The sequence below is a fragment of the Lepisosteus platostomus genome, chromosome 14 (assembly GCF_059453375.1).
Source record: "Lepisosteus platostomus isolate fLepPlt1 chromosome 14, fLepPlt1.hap1, whole genome shotgun sequence".
Classification (NCBI taxonomy): domain Eukaryota; kingdom Metazoa; phylum Chordata; class Actinopteri; order Semionotiformes; family Lepisosteidae; genus Lepisosteus; species Lepisosteus platostomus.
In genome coordinates this window covers 37,404,712-37,432,089 of record NC_142624.1, presented here as the reverse complement: position 1 = coordinate 37,432,089, position 27,378 = coordinate 37,404,712, and the positions used below count along the sequence as shown (strand labels likewise).

General features: G+C 40.4%; 1 protein-coding gene across 1 annotated transcript in view; it reads left to right on the top strand.

The window, feature by feature from the left end:
- The first annotated feature begins 840 nt into the window (after nucleotides 1-840).
- The window catches only part of pdia5 (protein disulfide isomerase family A, member 5), a 47,441-nt gene continuing 20,903 nt past the window's right edge, over nucleotides 841-27,378 (top strand). The window contains exons 1-10 of the mRNA XM_088606118.1: nucleotides 841-984; nucleotides 6,332-6,458; nucleotides 9,064-9,151; nucleotides 14,480-14,563; nucleotides 14,794-14,839; nucleotides 17,018-17,110; nucleotides 18,071-18,131; nucleotides 19,349-19,416; nucleotides 21,787-21,878; nucleotides 25,834-25,905. Coding sequence (XP_088462244.1) covers nucleotides 919-984; nucleotides 6,332-6,458; nucleotides 9,064-9,151; nucleotides 14,480-14,563; nucleotides 14,794-14,839; nucleotides 17,018-17,110; nucleotides 18,071-18,131; nucleotides 19,349-19,416; nucleotides 21,787-21,878; nucleotides 25,834-25,905 — 797 coding nt within the window. The 5' untranslated portion in view covers nucleotides 841-918. The remainder of the gene's footprint in view (nucleotides 985-6,331; nucleotides 6,459-9,063; nucleotides 9,152-14,479; nucleotides 14,564-14,793; nucleotides 14,840-17,017; nucleotides 17,111-18,070; nucleotides 18,132-19,348; nucleotides 19,417-21,786; nucleotides 21,879-25,833; nucleotides 25,906-27,378) is intronic.

Below are 27,378 nucleotides of genomic sequence, written 5' to 3'. Positions count from 1 at the left end.
CCCATCTCCCCGGGCCAGGCAGGGGCACCACACGTCTGACGGAGCCGTTTCGAGAGACAGCCAGAAATGTCTGTAGGTGGCATGAATGTGATTGTATCAGTTTTGGCAGCAGTGCGATTCATCGGCATGCCAATAAGGGTCGTTTAAGTTGAACCGACTTGAGTTCACGGCGCCAACAAAACCGGTGAGCAGCACGGAGTGCGCACTGTAGCGCAGGAGCACTGCTCTCCCGGCTGGCCCGGGTCGCGATCAAAGAACAGCCCTGAATGCTGAGCTGGAGTTATTCCCCTCGGCCCATCAGAGACCATTAATGGACCTGTACCATCCAGCTTGCCCGTGAACCACTCTTACAAAGGGCATTTTCACTTCTTTGCATGTTCAGTTATAGCATCACTTTTAAAGAACGTGTTTCTCCCAATGTTGAGGGTGTTTTAAAAGAACTGAGCATTATCTACTGTTATTCTTATTATCAGATAAGCGGATCGGCAACACGACTACACATGCGAAATTTAAACCGTAAAACATAAATCCTCTGGTTTTCGGTATAAACCCCATCTCTCCTTTCTACATAGCCATTTGAAAGATAATGCACTTCGTTGTATGGGTCGCTCTCCTTTCCCCGGATTCACCAGATATCAAGACTAGGGTCTCTGTGTAACCTAATCACAACATCTCGCTTCTACTCCCAACGCGTAAATTCCGAATTTGGGATTCGCAGGTGCTGTTGGACTTCCACCCAGTTGCCTCCTAGACCACACAGATGTGCGGGAGTTGTAGTTCTCCGATCTGTATCTCATCGTCATGGTGCACTAGCATGGACGCTGGAGTGGACTGCATTTCCCACAAAGCAGTGGGCTTCACGGGGGCGGCCGCTTTCTGACGGATTGCGCTTGCGTATCCCGACGTGGCAGCAGCATCATGGCTACTTGGAATCTCTGCGGGAGTGGGATGAGAGGCGTGAAAATGTGCATGTTCGTGTACTTGGTAAGTTTTGCTATATTTTGGTGCGTGAAGACATTTTGTGTCAGGCACACCTCGGCTTTTGTATTTACAATAATGCTCGGCGAGCAGGACTGAAGATTGGTTGCGTTGGACCCTATCACTGTGATAGTAACGCGCAGTAACAGAGTCAGGAACTGAAAGTCAACTTATTTCCGAAATGTACCGCTTCTTGCGTAGCTGCCAAGAGTCCAGCAAAGACCGCTTACAATATGCGCCTGTGACCCGTCTGTTTATTACTTCGGCCGTTGCAAGGGATCACAGAAAGTGACATTCCTAATTCTTGTTAAAGAGTGGTGAGTTTTTTTATGAATGAAATGCCCCTTTTAATAAACACAGAGCTTGTCTTCTTCACGTCTCGGCCCGTTATTCGCTAAGAGAACAGTATCGTATTTTAATGCCGCGACAGTCCGTAAACTACTACAGACCGTTCCGTCAAAATAAAAATGGCAATGCACTACTTTTTTTTAAATATATATAAATGGCAGTTAATTGGCAAAGTCCAGTTCCTGTCAGCGCCCCTAGGGCGAGGTGAGTTTTTGCTTGTCGATTAAGAAGAACGAGTGGACGGACTCATCTCGGTCCTCCCGGGGTAGATACAATCACAGCTGGCTCTCCTCAAGATCTCCGCTCTGACCTTTTGTGCAGACGTGCTCCCCTGCTAACTGTCACACTGCTAACTTCGTGACTCTCCACGATCACTCGTCCGCTGTGCAGCTGTGTGTGTGCATGGGGATAGTGCTCGTAAAAAATCGCACTGCTAAAAACGGAAAACTATTATCTGATTCCAGTGATGGTATATCCTTTTTCACTGGACGCATGAAATTCCTATTTTGGAAGTCTTTGTTTTCGGCTCTTAGACCTGAGCAGCATATTTGATTCACAGTGTACAGTAATTTAATTTACAGCTTTTATTTAAAATATGCATGTTACGACTTGCATACTCCACTGTCGTTTTAAGTTATAGCTCTCCTTTCCACCTGCTCCCCAGGGTGCGTGCCTACCTCGCTGTTTGATATCCTGTTTCTAATCGCAAAAGCAAATAAAGGAGGGTTTTTTTTTTGTCAATAGATGTCCGTAGAACCAACATAGTTTGCGAAGTGGTTTCGTACTGTAGGCACAGCGGAGTTGCTTGTCAAAGCGCTTTAGAAAGTTATCAAGAATCTTATTTTTCATATAGTTGTATCTGTGTTTAACTATTCAGTGGATTCGACATCCACATTAACGCATTAAACATTAAAAACACAGCTACTAGAATTTATGAGACGTGGAAGGGACAATTGTTTCAGTTAAGCAATACAATTTACCTCGGTGCAATCAATTACTAATACACGGTTTTACTAGACGTCTGTGCCGTCAGCAATTCGACCAGCGCTGAGCTCATAATCTTCGGAGAACATGGCTACATCAGCTATCGTAATTGGAGTCAGGCTTTTTCTAGTGTCTGGTCTGTAAATCTAAAGAAATAAAGCGCTCTGACAAAAGCACTTGCTTTTGCTTCACGCTGATTTAGGGATACCCTTGAAAAAACTAGTGTTACACTCCGACCACAATAAATTCCTGTACTTAAGGCAGACAGTAGTTGAATTAAAAGGTTTTTTCAATTGCCTGCTCAGTTTTTGAGTCAAACAAGAAGGTAGCAGTGAAAGTCTTTGCCAAAACAAAATTCCTGGCTGGAAAAATAAATAATTCTCATTTTTTTATCTAGCAATGACAATTATTAAACAATACACAAGGAATACATTCTGTATATTACAGTCTATAATAAATAGGACTAGATTTATGCAACATCACACTAGACCTAGAGCTGGTCAATTGAATACCTGAGCAACATTATGCATTTTTGAGAATGGGGGAGAGGATGATTTACACTTGTGGACATTTTACCTTTAGACTTTTCATGAGGTATGTGGGATGGAACAGACAGCAGGTGTTGTTGACAGATTGATAGGTGAGCGAAACCATACCTTACGAAGCCAAACATCACTGGGGTCAAGACTGCTGGTAGGCGAGTGGTGTTCTTGCATAGCTTCCTGATCTCAGGTGAAGCTCGTCACAGAGAGCCGCTGTTTGGTATGAAGATCGACTGGAGAAAGAAACAAGAGCCCGGGCAGCTGTCCTCAGAGCTGTGATCTTGCCAATGCAAAATGAAGGACCCGTTAGTCATTTCCTGCCGTCTGCTTCCTGGGGATGTAAAATGGCATAGGAACACAAGGAGGTACGATTTTAAGAACTGGGAATAATAATAACAAGGTCTCCTTGTGTTTTTGGTGGCTACCGGAACTATGCATCCAGTGATGTCACTGAACAGTCAGGAGTACAGACCAAAAAATATTGAATAGCTTTGTCAATACAGGTTAACTGCATCTGGTAAGATACATTTTTAATACTGTATTTTTTAACATTGTTAATGAGTCCCAAAATTAAAGTTGCTTGAAAATGCAGGTTATTGTGACTAGGACCCCCTTTTAAATGCATTTAGTATCTGCGTGTCTAAAGAAAGAAGCAAGTCTTAGTAGTCTTGGAGAGAGCAGATTATGAGGGGACCTGATACAAGTCCTCGTGGGCAATTACAAAGTCATCCCAGTGGATGTTTTCAGATTAAATAGTAAAAACACGAACCAGAGGCCATAAGTGGAAACCATGGAACTGCGTTGATAACTGACAAGAGGAGGCATTGCTTTACACAAAGTGTTGTTGGGGTAGGGAGCAAGCTGCCCCGCCATGTTGTTGAAGCCAGTAAGATGTTTGGATAAATTAGCTACTAACATCAAATGTGGCAGGTGAGTCTAATGACCTCCTCTCTCTTCTAATCTGTCTTATGTCATTAAATAGCCACATCTGAGTTTTCTGCTACCATTCCTTTCCTGTATAGCTGTTAGTCTTCCTCTCAGCAGAGGGTTCTGGTTGTTCTGTGCATATTTAATTTGGGGTGGAGTGTGCCTATTCCTGAAAAAAACGGTACCTGCACTCCTATTCATTGGTTTGAAAGGACATTGATGTTTTCAATAGCTTTTAATTAAAACAATAACTGTTTATATTGTGAACATGGTCCTATCAGTGCTGTTGTACTTCAATTGAATGCTGTTGATGGGAGAGCTACATGTAAACAACTAAAATGTCTGAATTCCGATGATCCTGTGGCATTTATGTGGTCATAACATTTCTCTCTGAAAGATTTATTAGTTCCCTGCTGGAGAATAGACATTTTGAAACATTCCTGGCATTCAGTTCTCATTTTCCTGCATCCTTTTCTTCATGTGTGACAACTTGCAAAATGCAGCAGTATGTTTCCTCTCAGGAGTCCAAATGAACTTTGAGTGCAGAATCAATAGCAGGACATTTTCATGCACATTTGACTCGTGAGGTTGTGAGCTGGCATTGACTTTGAGCAAACGCCAAACAGCCATGCTATTGTTAACTGAAAGGTAGATCTTACAGAGTGGAGTGTTTCAGTTTAAGTGTCATCTTTGTTCAAAATGCATCAAACTATAAAGATCTGTAATGGAGACAGAAGACTGTTTAGTGTGTCTTGAAATTCTTTATAGTCTATTCTTCTCTTGCTATTAGTTTTTTTTCTTGCAAATAATGTGAGGTTCTCGGAAGAATAGAATGCGTTGTACATAGTTGTAGACAAGAGTGCCTTTTTAATGATTACTGGTGCCATTTTTTTCTTTTTTAAAAAGGAAACACTAAAACATTTCTCCTCCTTTTTTCTCACCAGCATTTATCCCCAAACTCTTGAATACCGTTGGAATGGCTCATTATCTCAATGTTGTGATTGATTATTGTTCTTTTAACCTCTATATAAATATATAGTTCTTGCATGTACTGCTTTTGGAGAAGGGATATCAATACTTTCAGGAACTTCACATGAGCAGGGATACAAAAAAATCAATTTCCTGGAAAGCAACAGAAACCCAAGTGTTCGACCTTCTGAGAGAATTGCTTTATTAAATGTCTAGAGGGAAACTGGGGAAAACTCCTTTTGAGCTGCTTTACAGACAACAAAATATTTTTGTTCTTTTGTCAGAAGCACTGTGGGATATGAAGAAGTGTGTTTATTTAGGATACTGGATTATGGTATGTCTTACATTATTAGCTACCAGAAGTACTCTTGTTATTCAATTCATACAAGTTGAAAATCCAGTTAATTTAAATTTACATTATCATAAGACTTCTTTAATGAGTCAGTGTTGAGTCTGTGGTCTTTAATTACCTACTGACACATCAATGCAGACAGGCAGGGTTAGAACAGGCTGGATAGAGGATACCTAATAATTTAATCAACACATTTGATGAGGCAGATATTAAAAAAAAAAAGAAAATTGGATTTCCATATTACTGAAAGAGATTATTATTAATTTAAGAAGGAAAAGGACATTTTGCTGCATATCATTTTTAGATATTAATTTGATGGACTCAATTTTAAAAAAATACTGTCAGTTTTATGCAACCTGTTCTACGAGATCTGTCAAATGTGTTTTGTGTGACATGTATCTAGCTGTGACTGTAAATTGTAAAAATAATTTGCTGTTTTGTTTCCTTTTTAGATGTCTAAAAGTAAAGACAAATCTTTAACTTTTTATTATAAAATATGTAAAAAAGCCTAACCAATACTGAGTAACCAGGAAATGGAAGCATGTTATCTACAGAATATTTCAGCTTTGGGCAAAAAATGGACTTGCTTGAATGCAAAATGTATATATTTGATATAAAAAAGGTGTGTCCTTGCTTTTCAGTATGGCGATTGTTTAATCATTTCATTGGCAGGGCTTTGTCATAATTTCACGAGCTATAGAACATTTTGGTTGAAGTAGTCTCTGTAAATAATTCTGGCTTTTGCAGAAGGCCTGAGGATCAGGTAAGTTTCTACTTTGTAACATGCAGCCTGATTTTCTGTTTTGTTTGCCCAACGTTTCACAAGATAAAAGACCTTAATCTTTGCTCGGCTGCTCTACAGACTTGCGTCCAGTTTGGGCTCATCTTTACAAACGGCTCTGTGGTGTGACAGAGATAAATACTGAAGAAATGGCCTGGAGACACCACCTGCCAAGGCTGTTTCATTGCTTTCGGTTCGGGGTGACAAGCTCTTAATGCACTTCTTATCTTGGGATACTCTATTGTCTCCATTTTGTTCCATTTTTTCCCTTTTCTTTCTGGTTGAAAACAAATTGGTGTTCGGCTCCAGTGGAAAACGCCGCTCTTTAGGCACCCTCAGACTTTTTTTCAGAGATCCAGTCTTCTTGAACACAGAACAATCACGTTGGGGAACCAAAAGCCCATGACAAGATGAAGTTAATGAAGCGGTGTTCTCTTGTTTCCTTCACAGAGTATACTTCCAGCTTTGCTGCAGGCAGCTAAAGTTTCCCCACTTATAGAGAAAGTCAGTGACCATAAGGACTTCAAAAAACTCCTCAGAACAAGAACCAATGTCCTCATCCTGTACACCAATTCAGGTCAGTGTGTTTGCAGTCTATCTTCAACGGTGCTGCTCTTTGACCCCTGTAGTCACTAAACTTCAAGCACCGTTTGCCTGCTCTGGATTACAGTCAACTCCAGTTCTGCCTGAGGACCCCAGATCTTGATAAAGACTGAAATCCCACTACACAGGCAAAAGCATGTTAATTAAAAAAAAAACGCCTTTAGGTTTCTCTGCTATTTTACCTATGTTTGGGTTTAGCAGTTGCTTTTCATCCTGACATACAGCAGGGGTTGAGACTTGCACCCTTTGAAATGTGTTGATGGGCTGCTCGATTGCTTCCGCTCTTTGGTCACCGGACGGGCGTAGGTGAAACTAAGGGTGCCTGCCCAGGAGAAACATGCCCCCACTGGCTCTGTCCCAATCCTTGCAACAGTCACTATCCCAGACAGATGCTTTGCTCTGTGAGCCTGTCAGAAATAATTGTGAAAGTCATAGAGATGGGCATGAGGTTGCCTGATGAGGCGGAGAATATTTGGGAGGTTATATGGGTACTGAAGATATGCTTAACAAAATCTCGGTACATATGATATTTGAGGTATCTGTTGACATTGGACTGTACTTGCACATTCTTCTGCTCGAGAGAGATGAGAGGGTCATGCTTGTGCTCTGCTTTTCAGGGCCTGGAATTAGGACACAAGTGACAAATGGGAATACTTTGTGCTAAATCACCACGGTTTACTACCAGAGTTCATAGAATATGTATCATTCCTCACCCTAAATGCATTAAACATTTCCCAGCTTTTCATGATTCATAACCCAGATTGGCTCAGTATAAAACATTTTTATATTTATTTTCTCATTTGTCCTTACATTGTTAATAAATGTTGCAACAAAGGTATGATTTAGGAGTCAATTTAAAATATAATTCGAAAGAATGAAAGGTGGGCCAGCACCGTCCTATACCTCTACTAAATGATCATTCAGATTGTTTGCCAAGAACTTAGATGTTTTCCGGATTCTCTTCACCTTCAAATGAACAGGCTTTGCTTTCACTGCTCTCTCTGACTCGGACAAAGCGATGCTGCTTTGGATAGTTCACTACGTTTCTGAGAAATGAAGGCAAAAAAATCCATAAAAATGTAAAATGTCTGCAAGATCATTAGGAAAATAAGTTCTGGTTTAAAAATTGTTAGATTTGCATCTTTTTGCGGGTGATTGAACTGTAACCATCATGCAAACTACATGGTTTATGTGATATTTTGCATAAAGCGGTTTACCATTCAACAAGAAAAATTCTTCATGGGTCTCTGCACATTGAATTTTGTTTTATAATTCCTAATGTGTTTATGTTTGCATGAGCTCAGTGGATAAGATAAAACACCCGTTTTTGACTGATTGCAGATTTACCCATCTGTGCCTTTCTAGTCTTGCAAGCGTGCTGTCTTTTGTGTTTATTTTGCTGCCTGTTGATTTAATTTCCCATCTAGTCTTCTTAACTGCTTCACTTTCCTCTCATAAGTATCGCTGTTGGCCTTGTGGAAGTGCTGGCAAGCACACCCTCAGAAGAAACCTAAAACATGTTTTCCATTAAATTTGTCTTTTGAAATGCTTGAAAAAAGCATCCGCTGTCCAGCTCTTGTCACTGAGCAGGACAAAAAAAAAAGATGAGAATTCCCTTTGCGTATTCCATAATTCGAGCCAGTTCCTTGTGAATGCTTGGCTGGCCTGGTGGAGAAACTCAGGCCTTCAAGTGGGTCATACGTTCTAGTCCCAACCTGAAAGAGGTCAGGATCTCTCAGAGTTGATCCTGAGGTGAATATAGGAATGCATTCGAGTAAAGACAAAAACAGCTGAATCTGAAATACATATTCAGCTCTGGTTTATTTCACCAAAACATGTAGTCCCCCTTCTCTTGCGTGCAGAACAGACGTAGTCCTGTTCTTACAGTGTTGTGATATAACTGCCAGCCATACTTCCTGCTTCTTGTGTATTAATGTTCTTAACACTGGTAAGCAAATAAAGCACTGAAAAATGTGTTTGTCAATGAGCTTATGTTTATTAGTTACCTTTTTCGGTGCAAGAATAGTTTTCAGTTTCCAGTGCGGTCGTTCTAGACCTCCACGAATTATAAAAGGTCACAATGAAAGTTTAGCTATTTTTTAGAAGCTTCCATTCCACTAGAATATGTTTGGTTTGATACAAAACAGTTGCCTCTTTCCATTATTTATTTGTTAAAATAGTAAACTTACACTATTGAGTTCAGCTTGAATTGTGCGTTTGCTACACTCTCCTTGTTGTAACCCAATGGTAGATATTAAAATCTTTCACCCATTTCAGTACTTAAAACATTATATTTAAAATTTCCAAAATGGACTAATATTTCATTATTAGTCTTTAATAATTGAATAAGCAAGTCACTATTTTCAGCTAGAATCCTAAAGCAGCCGTTTTGAACTTGTCATATGCAAGACGTGCTTAATTTTACCTTGCATGTTCAAGTACGCTCAGCTCAGGCTGTGTCTGAATTTGTTGGTAAGCGGGCATCTTCTCTCCTGCCAATCTTCACATCTCTAGGAAGTACAGTACTCTCGGGTAAGTGAAGGTTTGTAACTGTGTGCTTGTTGTTCTTTTTTCCATAGCATCCTCTGGTGAAAGTCAGCTGAAGCTATTGTCTAATGTGGCGCAAGCTGTGAAAGGCGAGGGTACCATCGCTTGGGTGAATTGTGGGTAAGTCCAGTCTAAGTAGCATTATGTTCTCAGAGTGTATAGGACTTATTTATCCTTTAACTACAGTTAACATGGCTTCCAACATCAGCTTTGCAAAGTCAGTGACTTCAGTGTTGTTGACGTGCTGAAATCAACGTTTTGATGGTAGTTGGAAACCTTTGTGTTACTTTTGACCTGGTTTTAAATTTTAAAATGCGTTAGGAATGTCATAACGGTAAACTTTCACCTGTGTAGTATTGATTGGTTAAGACCATTGGTCTGCTTGTTCATTGCTCTGACCTGAAATATTATTTCATCAAGGTAGATTACTAACCCCTTACCTATTGGGTTATCTTTAAAGGCTCTTTATCACGTCCAGGTTTCTGAAGCTCAAGTGCTAACAAAAATTACCCTGCATCAGCCCATAACTCTCCCATCCTCTGTAAATCGCACTTTAAGTCCATGAAGTTCAGAGTGGGCTTTAAAACCCTCTAGCTCACATGTAAGACACTGAATGGTCTTGCTCCAGGTTACGTTGAGAAATTCTGCATTGTTATAGATGAGGTCTCAGTCTGAGATCTTTGTACTCAGCTGAAGACCAGGTTCAACACAGTGGGTGACAGACCAGGACCACATCTGAATAGCTCACTGCCAAATTAAAGATACTTCGACAGTTGAGATTTTAAAATCTCACTTAAAGACTTATCTTTTCACTAAAGCTATTAATGTGTCATTTAGTTTCGCTCTTGGTTTCACAAGGTCACTTTGCTGGGCTTTTATTCCCCTCTACTTTTACATCCGGGGCATATTACTGGGAGCTGTTATACAGTGCTCTGAGCTTCTTGAAAAGCACTGATAAATAAACTCGCGTAATTGTAATATCCATGTGCTTTTTAAGTACTTAATTTTTTGTGCGTTAATCATCTCATCCGATTAAAAAACGGATGCGTTTTTATCTGTGAAGTAGTAGTGACATGTTCAGTCCTCTGGGAACCGTGTCATGTCATTTTTAGAAGTACTCCTCTTTTCAAACAACGACCTAAAAAATAGGTGGTCTGGTTTCTTTTACAAAATGAGTTCAATTAAGTTACTAAGGTCCGAGGTGGGATGAAAAACCAGAGGAGTCTTGTCACCCATCCAGAGTGCAGGATTGTCTGGTGCTCTGTACTTCTGCCTGGAAGGTCCTGGGTTCAAATCCCTTTGAGCACAGATAACATCCAGCTGTATAAATGAGTGTGTATGTTAGTTGCTTTGGATAAAACGTATCCACTTAACTTTAAAGTGTTAGTATTATTAAATTACATAATTATTTGAAAACAGCATTATATGGTGCATTAATTACTGCACTTTCAGGCACACTATATACTGTATACTGTATATATCAATGCGGTATCTCAGGTCCTGGTCAGATCTGCGTTGGTTTATTCCTCTGTTCCACCCAGTCTGTGCAGTGAGCACAAGTCCTCTGTGAGGCTGTCCGTGGGTCGTAAAGGCTTAACAAACCATGATTTTCTCATCTGGAGTCTCCTTGCGAACGACTGCCGTGGCAGATAAGTGAAAAATCTGTGTTTAATATTTCGTATGCTAAGTGTTTTTGTACAATCATGGGCTGAGTCATTGTGAGATGCTCCCAAGGTTTCGGGAGGGGAGTTTGTGCTCTGTCGTCCCTATCTCGGAGATGCCCTTGGGGACGAACTGTCAAATTTGGAAAGATGCATGTGTGTGAAACCGATTCACTGGGATCAGGCCGCTGCGCTCTCCTGCCGTGTGAAGATGGAAGGCAAGGCAGGAGAGTTCCCAGCGCGGTTCTTTTCCGTTCCTCTGTCTTTCTCACCGGGCCGCCCCCTCGCCCATCTCCTGTCCACTGCCCCCCTCATACTCACAGTTATCTCACTCTTTTTAATTCTTATTCTTAATCTGTGATCGTCGATTAGGTGCCCGGAAAAATATTAACCAGGAGGTCATATTATTAACACGTATAAAGCAAGAAATAATGATTATACTGTGATGATAAAATATATTTAATAAAACGGGCTATGCAGTCAGCAGATTCTATTTTACAAACCACGACAGACATTACTCTTGTAGTGTTAAGTGGAATATAATCCTTATTTTTGCCTGTTAGCTACACTCCTGGCGAGCTTGTATATAACATGCTGATGTTACAAGATATTCCCTTGCCTCAAAGTGAATTTCCTTGACATTTGCTCTATTTATTGAAGAAGTTCAAGTGGGGAACTTTATTTATTGTTTTTGCTCTATTTGTTACTTTTAAGACTGCCTCCGTCTATACTCTGACTGCGGAATTTTGCTGGCAGTTCTTTTGTCCGGCATGGATATAGGTTGGCGTTATGGAACAGTTGCCAAGAGAAAGAAACTCGGAAACTTATCACACAGGAATTGGAATGTTAAGACTGCTGTTCTTAGTCATCTAGACTCTGATGTATTTGATGTATTTAGCAATATCCGATGTACAGATGACACAAACAACTGAGCATCCAGCACTCTTATTAGCTGCAGGAGTAGATCACAAGGATTTAGACCAGATCCACTCCTAGACAGGGTGACGGATATCTAAAGTAAATGTAATGTTCTGTAATATTTGTGTGTATTGTTAACACCATTTTGAGCAGTCAGTGACATGGGGAAATCTGTGAGATGGTCCTTGTTTTTTGTACTGATTATTGTGTTGTTAGCGTTGTTATGGTCCTGACAGTGCAAGACGGTAACGTTCGCTCTCTTAAATATACAGAGAAACCAACCAAGGCTGGAACAAAACCAAAATTAGGTTGGGCCTCTGAAGGACCAAGCTGATATATCATTCATTAGTAAGAGTCATAAACCATGACCGCTCTGAGTTTCCGTATCTGTGCAGTCTTGTAAAGTATTCTCTGGTATCAGGAGTGGGTTTCTGCTACTTCAGCCCAACAACAGCAGCAGCCAGCCTGGAATTAGACCAGTTAACTTCATGAAACTGTGAAGAGAGTGTAAGAGACCCAAGTGTTTTAATCTCTCTGCGTATTCTTCATTTTAAGATATCAGTATGAAGCAAATAATATTATAGATTCACGTAAAACTGTATTAATTTCAGGATTTGACACAACAACATGCAAGGACAAAGACAGCTCTTTATGTTCAACATCCGCCTGTGTGAAAAGCTGTGCTAGAGAGAAGCTAGTGCAGTAGGGTTTTTTTAGTAAATGAGACTAATGGGCTAGCTAGCCAAAAACTGTTTCATAATGACATTGTAAAAACTGGTTTAATGTGTTAATAAACTTATGCTTAGCTTGCTTATGACTCTTTTGTAAGCAAAACAATTCGGCAACTGACCTAGGGCCATAATGTCTCAGGATACCTAAATCATGCTTAAACAGTTACAACTCGGAGATCTGTATCTTTAAAAATATATTTCGTGAGTCATTTAATTGAAGCCTTGACAAAAGAAGTTTTTGTCAGAGAGAGAGAGAGGTAGTTAAAGGGACTATGAAGCCCTAGATGCAGAAATATATATTACTCCATTGTCATCCCACGGATGTACACAACCCAATCATCCATCCATCCGTTTTCAGTCAAGTCTTTGTTCAAGACGGGGGTGTGGAGAGCTGGGGGGTAACTTGGCAGACAGTAGACACGGCAGGATGCGCCAGTCCACTGCAGGGCACACACACACACACACACACACACACACACACACACACACACACACACACACACACACACACACACACACACAGGATTTACAAGGGGCACAACTTAGACATGCCAGTTAACCCCGACTGCGTATCTTCGAACTGGGGAAGATTCAGGAGCGGCTGGCACTAGTCCACATGGCCAGGGAGGGAACTTACAAATGCGACACAGTGGACACCCCAGTCTGGGATTGAACCCTGAACCGAAGAGCTGTGAGGCAGCAGTGCTAACTGCCATGCTGTCCTGAAACCAGCTAATGGGTGTATGGTCTTTTCTAATGTTTCTAATTCTCTCAGTATTATGGGTGTATTTGTGCACAAAATACCAATGGGTTACATGGTATTGTAGACAACTTACAAATTTTCCATAGATAACTATGTCTGTAAAAAAACTGCAGTGTCAGAAAAGAAATTGGCTCATTTTTTTCTTGAGGACAGAAGGAGTATTTAACTTGTGAGATGGAATTCAGTGCAGTAATTGAATTCTGTCTTCCTGAATTTTCCATTAACACTGGGCTTAGCCCTCTGCTGAATAATTTTTACCCTATTTTTCTTTATATTGTGAATTTCCATGCTCATTAACACTTGAGGAATGGAGAGTTATAACTACCTCCGCTGCTGGCGGTGTTTGTAGTGTGACTTCCGTGCGGAATGTGTTCTCTAATTAAAGAATCTATCCTCCGAGACTAGGTGGCTGTTGTCATCACAGAATTGCTCAGCAGTGGGCTGCTTTATTGTATTAGCAGTTCACTATGCTTGGTGACTTCCTCCTTTCAGATTGAGCAGTAGTGTGTTTAGTAACCCTTCATGTGCCAGTGGCTTCAAGGCCCTCTGAAAGGTTTGGAAATAAACTTCCAAACGTTTATTTTTTTTAATCACTGAAATCCAAATCACTACAGACAGGTACGAGCACTGCCGTCTATGAATTTCGTTTGCGATTGATATTTATCCTATTTTAACTCTAGATTTGTCTCAGGCATCAAGCTTTAGATGTATTAAGAATCTGATGCGTTTCAGATGCAAAGTGTTATTTCGGTGCAGAAGTCTGCTGAACAGGAAGGGGGAAAACTCTTTCAGTTGCTGAATGTTAATGAGCATTGGAGTGGATTTTGTTTAGGGAAACATTTGCACATAGAATGGTGTCTCACTGCTTACAGATGGCATGGCTGTGAAAGGCGTTTTTGTAAAGCAAAGTTAATTGACGCAGAGAATTATTGGAAACAATGATGAGGATGTTGTTTCCCAAAACATACATGTTGGAGGCAAGGTTTTCTTTTCCCTGTGGTGCTTCAGTTTCACGTTCAGCTCCGGGAAGCTCTGACACGGTCATATTGTGACACAAGCACTCATGACGTGCTCTCTACAGCCATGTTTTGCTAAATGGGTTGGGTTTCTAACAATGGCCTTTTCTGGTTGGTGTCATACGTCTGGCCACTCTTTAATCCGATATGCATCTTGTCTCGGCCAAGTGGGAGTCCTTCGGGTTTCCTGGCTGTCATCAGTGCTCAACTGGAGATGCCTGCCGCACTCGCTGGTTACAGCCGTCACCTGTCATAATAAACACTGTAACAGCTGGAATATTATTTGCTGCTTTTTATTTGTTTGCTTCCAGCCTTTCATGATGGACTCCTGTTTACAACAGCTGGTTTTGCCTTTGCAGGGACTCTGAAAGTAGAAAGCTGTGCAAGAAAATGAAAGTTGACCCCAGTTCAAAGAGGAGTGGAGCTGAAATGATACACTACAAGTAAGTTTGTCATTTAAATCACAATATGTTATTATGCTCTTAAGGCAAAACACCTCGGTTCCTGTCATTCTGTTCTGTGTGAAAACTAATTCACTGGCTCACTTATCATTCTTACAAAGAAATCCCAATTTTTGTTCTGTCTCGTAAACTAAACAAATTTTATTAAAATAAAAAAAATTAATGATAAATTAATAAAAAGCAACCTTAATGTGTTGATTTTTATGTTGAAGGGATGGAACCTTTCATACGGAGTACAACAGACCTGAGACATTTAAGGTAATTTCCCTAGATTTCTAATTATTAACTTATGATTGTGGAGAGATTTTAGGAAGATTCCGTTTCTGTCCTTTCCATATTTTATTGCATTCCTTTCTCTGTGGTTATGTCTAAATTGTTTTTCCAGAACCATTTTGGCATTCAAAATACAGGAATTCATTGTCTCAGAGATGGATTTATCTGCATCTGAAGCATTTTGTTCTTCAGCATCAGTACAGAATCTGTATTGCCTTTCACATTCATCCGTATCCCATGTGATCACACAGAAAAATAACAATACTGAAATTATCAAGTCTGCTTTGCTCCCAGAGTGTCAGCACAGTGCAGGTACATGTATTTTTAGGTACCTTCAAGATATAATGTGGTTGTGCCAGTGATGCTGTTTGTTTAAAGACCTTTTTTTTCTGAAAGCAGATGCTATCTTTAATGGAATTGTTGTGGTAATAAGTTCATTTAATATATTACATGTCATTTTCATTTATTTTGATCAGTCTGTAAACCAACAATTTAATCACTAGGTAAAAATGTATTAGTCTTTTGTCACTGAAAGTGAATTTGTCTTGTCCTTTTAGAAAATGTTATACTCCCCTCTGTTTGGCTGTTTTTTTTACCACTGTAGTATGTTGCTAAACAGCAGTTGAGCCGAGTTGGATTGAAGTGAGAAAATAACTGTGGATGTCTGTCTCCATTGAACCATTGTGAAGAAGCTAATTAGTGCTTAGATTCTGAGAGGAAACAGTAAGTGGTTTAGAAAATGGCATGTAATGGGTGAATTAATTTGTTTCCCCGTGCCAAACGCTGTATGACAATTAATTATCAATTTGTAGAAGTCAAAATCACTACTGTAAAAATGTGTAAAATGAAGCATATATTTGTCAGTTTATTCCATTTTCTGATATTAAGAAATGGCTTTCTGTTTAAAATTTAATTGACAAAGAGTTGACTGTTAAACTTTAAATTCACCCAAGAGCTGAATTAAAAGTCTGAAATGTAAAGCTATATCCAGAAAATGATTTTATAGTCTGTTATAAACTGTTTTTTATACCTGCCATAACATAAAACACCATCCTCACATTGTCTTCATATGTGAATTATGTTTTATTAAAGCTTTCAGAAAACAAAATATTAGTTTGACAGAGAGAATATATGTAGTATAATTAGTCAAGGCAGGATTGTACTTGAAACTTCTGTTAAGCAGATTGATAATTTAGTTCTTTATTAATATCACATTGCAAACGATGGTGTGAATTTGTAATGAACCATAAATGTCAACCATAGCTAATTGACATGATATGATTAGACTCACCCTAGTAAAGCTACTGTCCTTTTTTTTTGCCTTTGAAGGCGTTTTAGTGATTTTTAGCTTTTATTTTATAAGGCTTACAGCATAGACCCAGACTCTTTGTCTTCCAGATTTGCAAATAGGGGGAGAAATAGTTCATTTGAAATCATTTACAATGAAATAATCTCAGCCTTTTTTTAGTGACAATAACTGAAGTATTGACTAACAGTTAGAGCCTTTTTTAATCACAGCAGCAGATGGCCTACCTGTTTTATTGTGGACACTCGTGATGTCCCTTTGTGAATGTGCATTTTCCAAGGCAGCGCAACGACACTGAGCCAGCTGTGGCAGAGCGACCCGTTGCTCTGGAGTGTCAAGCTATGAGCTTTCATTTCCTCACTAAAACTAACCTGAGCTGCTCGCCTCACCTGGACATCCTGGTCAAGGGCAGAGGACTCCTGAATCTATGAAGTACTTACACCTTTGTTCCATTCTGCTCACCACGGGTGGTTTTGACATCTTGGCTGGATTCGTGTCCATCTGGATAAGGAGTTTTCCACAGATGCGTTTTGCTAGCTGTCCCTGAGACTAGAAAGCTGAGGCTGGCTCTCATTGTCATTAGGATCAGGCAGCACAGCTGCTGAGATGAATTCTTTCTAGATGGTTGTTCTGCAGCCTTTGGACTCTTTGAAATGACCTTAAAAGATTGCATGATAGGAGCACCAGTGTGTTTTTTAAAGCAAAAGCAAGCCAGAATGGGCCTGCTGCCGGTGTAAATATCTGTGCATTTCTTTAGGCTTTTGTGAAAAGGAATTTAAAAAGGCACTTTTAGGTTTTTTTTGTTTTAGTGTATAAATTAATTAATTGATTTTTTTTTTCTTCCCCTCCTCGAACAGTCCATGGTGGCATTTTTAAGGGACCCCACTGGACCACCTCTTTGGGAAGAGAATCCAGAAGCCAAAGACGTCGTCCACATTGAAAACGAGAAAGTAGGGGTTCAGTTTAACTCGCAGTAAAACGTCCTGCGCTCTCAGGGTGCAATTAGGGTGCAATTTCATCTTTTGTCCTGTGCTTCTAGGACTATAATGGTGCCTTGCATTTATGCAGCATTTTTGTATCCCAAAATATCCCAAAACACTTAGAAATAGGAGGGGGATCTACTTGATTCACCAAGTGCCACATAAACCTGGGTAGGCCTCCAGATTGTTACAAGCCTTACCAGGAACAAGCATATCCTGATAACGGTCAGATGGACTTCTCCATAGGGGACAGTATGGAATTCCAGCCTCCGCCATCCAACTGTAGCCTTAATGTAAAAAAACCAGATATATAGAAATTGATTAATTACGACACCTTCAAGCAGGAACTTACAAAATCTGAGAACCGGAACAACAGAAAATTCTTATTTATCAGTGCATTTTGCTTCTTTCACACATGTTCTTGCAAGTACAGAAACTCAGTATTGCATAAACAACAGTATGCCTGTAAACAGACTGGCTAATCAGACTGGCTAGTGACCCAGGCTAATGCCACTACGGTACGGTTCCGTACTATAGAATAGACAGAACGGGTGGCATTTCAGTAAAACACTTCTGGAGTACTGTATGTGCTCCCCAAAACACAAAACCCATAACAGCCTAGAATGTAACTTGATGACCCCTGGATCAGCACTGGCACATTACTGAGCCATCTGAAAAACAATGCTGAATGTCGGCTTAGGACTCTGCATACATGAGCTACAGGGGAAGCGACCAGTTCAGTTTTGCATCGGTGGACCGGTGTTTCGGGTGCATTTTTGTTTTACTGCAGTCCAGACGCGGTCCAGCGGGAAGCCTGGCTTCCCATTGTTCCAGCCTTGTGCAGTGAGGTGTTCTGTTACAGCTGTTCAGCTGCATGTGACCCTGTCAAGGACACGCCTGTCTCATTCAGCCTGCATCTGTTCACCTCAGGATTTCAGGAAGCTGCTCAAAAAGGAGGAAAGACCGATCCTAATGATGTTCTACGCTCCTTGTAAGTCTCGTTCGACGTTGCTCGCTGTACGGCCCAAACATTTACCTGTCGTAAACCTAGAACAATTATTCTCAGAGAAAACAAAGCACAATGTGCGTTAAAAATCCCGATTTTGCAAACGGAGCCCAATTAGCAGGACTGCGGGCAAAAGCTTTTTGCTTTCCAGCCAAGACAGGTACAGTGCTGTGGTGGCCTGTCCCCCAGGCACAATTTCGTCACCGCCTTTTATTTAGCAGACTAAGTCCCTGGGCTTATACTTCAGCCAAAGGCTGGACCAGAGCCACTTGGCTCTGTGAGCAGTACTGCAGTCTGGCCAAGTGCTCCAGAGGATTTCTTTCATTTCTCACATACTGTATGCATACAGAAAAATATATATATACACACACACATTCCGTATGTAAAGGACCGAGTGGAGAGCTGTGCAGCTTGTGAGCTGCAAAAGAAACAGTAGAGGTTAATCCCACGCTGAAAAGTGAAAAGGCAGAAAAGTCACCTCTCCATAAACCTCTGGTGAACGTGACAGCTGCAGAGGTATTAAGGATGGACCGATGTGTTGAGTTAATTTCACCCTTTGGAATTAAGACTGTTGAGGAACTCATAGGTATGTGGCTTTTATATGGAGTCCCTGCCTCTTAAAGTGTTCACTGTAAGATGCATGAAAAGATATTTAAGATAAGTGGGCTGCAGGTGCATTCATGAATATCAAATTGATTTTTTTTTAAACTACACCAGGCTGTATTTTTTCCTTGCTCTTTTTTTTTAAATTCGACTATATGCGCCAGTAATACTCATAACATACCGATAAAGGAATTGTGTTATCAGTAGCTTGCTATGACCCATTTGGTCGGAAGAGGAATTATTAGAGGAGCTGAAGAAAGGAGACTCCAGCTGTCTTTATAATCCTGAGGACAAGACGTCTTCAGTGCCTCGACTTCATTAACTAGCGTGTGGCTGGTTTTAGATTAGCTCTCTTAGAGGCAGAGGTTTAATTAAATATTAGTCAGTAATTTCCCAAATTACCTTTTGTTTGGAATGTGCCCAGTTTAATTTGTATCCCAGTCCTTTATTTTCAGGGAGAGATTTTCTGTCTTCTTATACTTTAGTGATTAAGTAATTAAAGTGCTGCGAATTGTTGAACAGGGAGCTTGTGTGAGTGTCTGAAGATGTAATTTCTGCAGAAGACCTCTCTGAGATAATGACTTATTTCCTGCATACAGGGTGTGGAGTTTGCAAGAGGATGATGCCAGCGTTCCAGCAGGCTGCCACAGAGACAAAGGGAGGCTACGTGAGTCAGCTCCCTCGTATTCATAATCGTTCTGTTTTTATTTGTGGGGGGGCTGAGTGGTTTTTTTCTCCCTCCTCTTGTGCAGTCTTGAGATTAATGTGTTCAGGCTCCCAGTTATGAACTTCACGAGCCATTAGGGTGAACTAGTGAAACATTTCACACCTGCAATTGCAGAGATAGCTGGCCGTTCTTCTGCTCATTTTTTTTCCTCTTCTAGAAAAGTTTACACGTCTCTTCTGACTTTGTCATGTCAATTTAATCTCCAGACAGGGGAAAGTAGAAACGTATTGCTGGCTGCCTTCCTACACTCCTGACATTCTCGGAGAGAATGTTTCATTTCACCCTTTCCTGCCCTTCATGCTGATATGACATTTGGAAAACAAGCGGTGCGTTGTGTGTAAAATAGATTGGAGATAAATGAAAGTCAAAAATCTCCAATTCAGCTGCAAAGGTAGTGTAAAGTGTTTTTTAAAAAGCATGGCTGCACACAAACATTCCCCATGTAGCTAGACCAAGGGTGTCTAATCCTGGTCCTGGAGGGTTTTCATTCCGACTCAGCTCTTAATGAGATAAACCAGATGGTTACTGGCTTAACTAGACCAGTTTCTCCCAGCGCTGGTGCTTTCTGTAGACCAAGAAAACCTGCTGTCACACCGGCCTTTCAGGACCAGGACTGCACACACCTCTGCTCCAGACATTTAGAAAGTGCTTGGAACTAAATATTAATCCTTTTTTAAAATATAAATGTCTGTGGGTATTTTCTGCTGTGAAGCATTTTTCTTTCTAGTGGTGCCAGCAAGGGATAAAAATTGCCTTAGTTTATTAATGCACATTTACTGGATTTAAGTGCCAGCTGATGAAACTCATGTCCCTGTTGGCAACCGCTGTAGCTACAGTACACTGGGAACACGAAAACCCCCACAGTGACGGGTCTAGATAATCTGGTCAGTGAATATGGACGTGTGATGGAAATATTTTGTTATTTTAGATGTTCTGCTTTTGTTGTCACATGTACTTCGCAACAAAGTGGATTAAGTCTCTTTGAGGCCCTGGATGTGATCACAGAACATATGGGATTCAGTGTGAAAATGCCTTTTTTTTTTCTCAACATTATTTCAGAATAACAAGGTTTTTGTCTGATCAGTCAGTTAAAACCCTTTACTTTGAAGATTATCCCTTGCTTACAGTGACTTCTTGGTACAAAAGCAGCCATATCAATTAGAGGTTTATAGCTGACATTATAAGAGAAATCTTGAAAGAGGGCTGACTAGAGCTGTAAGCTTTGGTGTTCCTCTGTAGTCACTATGCGATCTTGGGAGAAGCGAGGAATGTTAAATGTGCCAAATCTGTATATTTTCTGTTGCCTGGAATGCAAAGTTTTCTTCCCTAGTCCTTACCAGTCCTGTTTCTGCTTAGAATTTTGAAGGAGGTGCTCCCTAGAGAATGATTAACTCTCCTTTAAGAGTGTGTTTTCTGGAACCCGAACAACATCTGAGAAAAACTGCCATATTTCTAATAAACAGACGAGAAGACGCTTCCCAATGTGCGGTTTTCCTTCACCAAGCACGCCTCTCTTTCCTTCACAGTGGCCACATTGAGTTCCAGTCCTCCCGCAGTTCTCTCACATACAGAAACATTGAATACGATCACAGCTTCTGCAAGCAAGCGGCTCTCTTATGAACTTAATTCCCATATTCACAAGTACTGTATTTACCAAGGGAAGCCTGTATATATGCAGACACCCAAGATCAACACATTTGTTCACCAAAACGTGGTAGTGATAGATTTGGTGGGTCAATGCGCACATGCTACGGGCTTATAGGATTAGATTAGACTCTCTTTAATTAGGAACATACTGTTAAGTCGCTTAAAAGGTGGCTGTCTGGTCTTTCTAATCCCACAAATGCTCAGGGCTAACATTGCAAATCTGGATTGAAGTGAAACTGAACACTAATTGTTTGGGAAAGAAATGTGTTAGTTTTTTTTTGCATTTTAATCGTGCTGTACCTAGTGTTTACAGTCATGCTTAGAAAAAGTTTATTATCCATTTAAAAAACAGATTCTATCAAACTGAGCTGTGTGCATTTCCTGCTTCCGAAGGCACTGGATCAATTCCACTGGAGCACCAAGTGTACTTGGGGATGGTGTATTGTGTGACCTTGTTGGCTCTTAGGGTCACTTCTGTGTCAATTTCTGAAAGGTTCCAGGAACACTGCAGTTTAGAAACACTACGTACCCAGTGAACAAGGAACTCTGCCTGTTCCTTTCTTTCCTCTTCAGGCAAAGTACCTGTCAAGTTCAGGTGGGTACACTAACATGTCACTTCCCTGTCTGGAGTTTTCCCTCAAGGCTGTCTTCCTCCTTTTCCAGGTGCTTGCTGGCATGAATGTGCACCCGGCAGAGTTTGACGGATTAAAGCAAGAGTTCGATGTCAAGGGCTACCCTACCTTCTGTTACTTTGAGTAAGTTCCCTTTCTGTTCTGAGTGAGCTTGGCTTTGTGTGCACAGTCTGATGCAGGTGCTTCTCAACGGAAGGCTAATATATTTACACATCTTGTGTGAAAGGGCCATGGGGAAAAATAGACAGTTCTGCCACTGATGTGAGTTAGTCTGTAACCTAATTCTAGGCTTAGCCCTGCCTTCGGTTTTAGACATAGCTCTAACCCTAAATGCAAATGTGAATCTTAGTCAGTGCAGCTGGAGGGCGTCCTTATGCTGCTTGATTGTTATCGTCTGCTGGTTTTTCATTGGCTGGACAATCAGCCAATTAGCAACAATCATGCGTTACTGTATAGCCAATAGAAATAGGCTAATTCTTAGGTTATACGTGATTGAAATTACATTTAGGTTTTGAGTTTAAGTCAAACTTTGGGTTTAAGTAAAGGCTGGTTAGTGGCAGTGTTACATTTAAGTTGAGGGTTGGGTGTAAAAGGTAAAAGATAAAATTATATTTAGTAGTTCAGGTGGGTAGCTGCGTCAGTATGCGTAGTCTGCAAAGGAACAAGTAATAGGTTTATTCCATGCTGAAAAGAGAGAAAGAAAACACAAGGTTTCAGCTGTGAAGCCTTCTTCAGGTGTGAGAAAGACAGGGCAGATAGCAAGATTAAATAGCACAGAAGAACAAAAGTTTGGGAGAGGGGAGCAGGGGAGGAAGCAGAGAGGCCACTCAGGAAGTGCAAAGTGGAGAGGGGTGAAGAAAGGTGTGAAGTCAATTTGGGATACCTGGGGATGTTTGACGACGAGACAGTTCGCCTCCTGGGGGAGCTCCTGGTTGCTAATAAGAAGAGAGATAGTGGACACCACTTCCTTCTGGTAGCCTGGTAGGATCCTGTTGGAGAGGACGGTAGGCAGCAGTGTCAGTTAATTGTCTGGAGGCTTCCTTAATGTACAGGTCTTTTTGCCACACCGCAACAGCTCCTTTGTCCGCTGGTTTGATGACAATATCATCCCTGTTCCGGAGAGATCAGAGTGCCTGAGCTTCTCCTTGGGTGAGGTTAGACCTGTGTTTCCTGGGAGTGGAAAGGGTCTTGGGAACTTGAATTTTGCATTGGTTAATAAAGTAATCAACTGGTGGGAAGCGGCAGGAAGGGGGAGTCCAAGAGCTCTGTTGAGGATTGATATCGTCAATGGCATCAGTGACCGGTGGTTGTTGTCCGCTACCGGTGAGGAGATGTCGTCGGCAAAATGAGCTTTGAGCCGAATCCTGCGGTAAAAACGGTTGAGGTCAACTTGGGTTTGCGGGACGTCCAGCTTCTTAAGGACTGGAACAAAACTGAGGCTTGCTAATAAGAGAACACTCATCCTGTGAAAGGGAAAGGTCAGAGGGTATAGTAACTACAAGGTTAGGATTGATGGCTTTAACTTTAAAGCTAAATATAAAGATTATATTTAGCTTTAAAGTTAAGGATATAGCTATGACTTGGGAATCAGCTTTAAATAGAAATGAAATGTTCATTGTAACTGATCACCAATCTCAGATATGCCATCTGATAATACTTTAATTCAGCAACCTTACAGTACAGCCTGTACTGTCAGATGTGTTTCCAGCCGAGCACTTTACTTTAATACGTGGTATCATTAGGTGCACATCCTGGGTCACTGGGAGGGAGTCATTTGCCAAAGCTACCAGTAAAAAATAATTATTTTTCTCAAACAATTGTTTGAATCCCGCAGGATTTGTTATGCAAGAGGTGTAGTATCTGAGCTGAATCGTTAATGGTTCTCCTAATTGGGTCTGACACAAAATTTGATAGAACGTAGCAAGATCTTGTACCTCTGTAAAACCAGACAAGAGTAATAAGGAATGTTGAAGGTCAACAGCACAAAACTTTAGAAATGCTCTTTTGTATGTATTGACGTCACCTTGAACCTATTGCACACCATGATATGATCATGTCAAGCTACTTGCATTACATTCAAAGTTATGTATTTAGGGGCCTCCTGAGTGGCTCAGCCTTTGTGCTCACCCGAACAGTTTAAGCTCTTTGATTGCGGGTCCAAGTCTGCATCGTGTCTGTTCCCAGCTGTCACTGGAATGCCCAGAGCATCATGTTTGTTTCTTAAATGTTTCTTATTTCAGTGGACACAGCCATAGATAGAGCTGATGGGTGATGAGACATCTCAATATTCATACAGTCATAGGCCCTAAGATTAGCTGTAGCCTCAGTTAAAAAGCCTCAGTCACTCTAATTTAACACAGCTCCCCGCGGTGAGTGACGGGCCTCTCTTCCAATCAGCAGTGCACCTTTGATACAGTGTTGAGCTGCGAGTGAGGTGTTAAGAGATAAGTGGCACCAAGATGGGGGGGTGGGTGGGAGTCTGCTCCCACTTCCTCATTCTTCCCCGCGTGCGGTGGCAGGGTTCAGAGCTGCAAATGGGGACATGAAAAATGCACGACTGCTACAAAGGGCGGATATAACAAAAATAATACATTTTAAATTAACTAAAATGTTCTTTATTTCTTACTGGAATGTATTCACCAATGAGCTCATTAAATACCAGTGGTCATTAAATAGCAGTCCATCTGTGGAAATGACTAAGAATACATGAAAAGGCCCTTGAGACATACATGCCTTTTTAACCAGATTAAAGTCACTCCAGCACTAGCTAATACTAAAAGAATTTTATTGGTAATTTATACTTTATAATTTAATTTGTTTTTTTCATTTTTTTTTACGAACATTTACTCTTGGTAAACAGCTATACAAATACAGTCGGTATAGTGAATCAAATGCTTTATGCATTAAAACTTGTTGTTAATTCTTTGCAAAGCCTCAGGTTTTGCAGTAGAAGTGAACTAACGCATCTAACTTGGTGTGAAAAGTGTACTGATGGCTTCACTGTAGCATTAATTACAAACCTAATCCACACCAATAAGCCTATAGGAGTCTGCGGGATTTCAAAAGAACACAGAGCCTCTTAACTGACGTGTAGTGATCTACGAAAAGTTTAACATTTGATCATATTTCTTTACAATATTATGGCAATGTTCATACATCCATGCTGATCAGTGACAGCTACAAATTACCTCAATTGCCCATTTTCAGTTGATCCCTTTCCACTTGCGTAAGTAACAGACATTAATTTTGACACAAGGTGAGAAAGATCTATTGGCTATATTAGCTATTATCGGTCTGTGCTCAGTTTTTGAAAACCAGACATTTGACTGACATAAATCGTGGACTTCAGAGTACCAGTGTTGAAAATGTGTTTACATGAAAAAGGAGCAGCTTGTCTGTGTTCTGCCTGGCTGTCTGTCAGATGCCTGAGCACTGTGTTCCATGCAGCACACAGAGTCCCCAGTGTATTCTGATTGCCAGTTATTCATAAGAACATAAAGGTTACAAATGAGAGGCCATTAAGCTTGTTTAGCTCATCTGGTAGTTAGTAGCTAATGGATCAAAGGATTTCTCTCATTCAAGCTCCTGTCTTTAAAAAGAAACTAGGGTATCGACTTCAGCAACATGGCTGGGTGGCTTGTTCCACACTCCTGCCACCCTTTGGCTAAAGAAGTGCCTCCGGTTTTTTCCATTTTAAATTCACTTCTCTGGAATTTCTGCTTGTGTCCACCGGTTCCTGTTCCGCTGCTCGTTCGAGTTAATAGCTTCCACATGGAGTTTTTTGGTTTTGGTATTTAGAGTTTACAGCCAAAAACCTGGTGTAAATTTATTCTGCCGAGCTCATTTAACATAACTTTGTCCTACAGTGGATGTTTAATGCAGTCATTAGTACTTTATTTATATATATATATAAGCAAAATATATATATATAAACTATACTTTTTGAAACGGGATGAAGTTTGTGTCTGCTGCACCTTAAAATAGAGTGTCAGTTATTATCTTTTTCAGGCTTGTTCAGGCAGATCACTGCTAATGCTGTTGATGTTTAACTATTGTTTGTGCTTTTTTCTTTTGAAAGGAAGGGGAAGTTTCTCCATCATTATGAAAATTACGGTGCCACGGCAAAGGACATTGCAGACTGGATGAAAAAGTAAGTGAACTGATGAATAATTCCTTCAGTGATGCTGCGATTAGGATTCTACAGGACACATTTAAATATGCCACATTATAAAGAAACGTGTATCCAGATTTGCAAAGGAAATCTGCAGGAGTCTCCACAGCTAAGATGATTTTTCTTCTACTTTTCAGCATGGAGTAAGCCTCGACCTGCTCTTTAGCAAAACAGCTAAACAGCTGACACAGTTTCACACTTGAGCCGTGCTATCTGAGAATATTAATAGAATTCATTGTCAAAGTATATGATCATTTGCTGAGCAATTGGTTTCAAACTCTGTGCGTTTCAGAAACTAAAGATTTTGCCCTGAGACAGTTTTACTGTAATAATGATTAAAGGATGGTTGTAGTCATAGGATACACTCACACTTAATATGTTGAAAACCCCCAAAAAAAGGCTGCACTGTTTTTGATTTTTTATAATCGTTTCAAGGTAGCTTTGCTGTCAGATGTACAATGGCTATCAGAAGTCTTTACCTCCCTTGGGCTTTTTCACATTTTATTGTCAAAGACATTTGGTGGCACCAGAGCCTATATAAGTATGTCATTGGAAAAAGGGGGTTGATACCTTTGCAATCAGTTATTTTCTATTTTATATTTATAATTAATTTAGGAGGATCTGTAGAATTTTGTTTTCACTTTGACACGTTACAAAGTGTTTTCTGCCAATCATTGGCAAAAACTCTCAGATAAATGCATTATGGTTCCATGTTGAAACACCATAAAATGTAAAACGTCCAAGGGGGTAAATAAGTTAAATATCCACTGTATTCGGCTATGTGGTTTTGGGCACAAATAGTTATTTCATTTCAACCCCAGATTAGCTCTCACCTGAATACCTTGTAGTTTAACATGGTTTACAGATGCTTATAGGTTTCTGTTGTTGTGTTGTGGGCTTTATAGCACTTGACTTAGTAAGAGGTGTGAAAGTTTGTCAAATTGCCCTTTCCACTTCCTAACAATGAACTATTGCATCTGTGATCTCTAGCAAATTCAGCAGATGCTGATGTAGAATGAGGTCTAGCCTGCAGAAGAAGGAAATGTGGATGCTGGTGAAGAATTTGTAATGCAAATCTATCTAGAAAATGTTTTAAAATCCACAAGTAAAAAAACAAATATATGAACATGCATTTTTGCATTCCTCAGATTTCTCTTATAAAATAATGTAAATTGTTTAACTTCTGCGTGACCTTACTACTGCACATACCTCCTGTGTGGAGTCTGAGAACCTCAGTTAATCACAGTCACAAGGAAGAGGCTGTAGCAGGGACAAAGATTTAATTTAAATCCTTTATAGTACCAAGCGGTTACAGCCTGCATTTTTAAATTGTGCTCAGTGTCCTGTATTTTGAAAACATCTCCCTGCTAGTGTGAAGTGGTAGTCAGGTTTCTTAACTCTGGACAGAGGGTCATGTGCTTAGATCCCTGGTGGGGCTTCTGAGCAAGATAC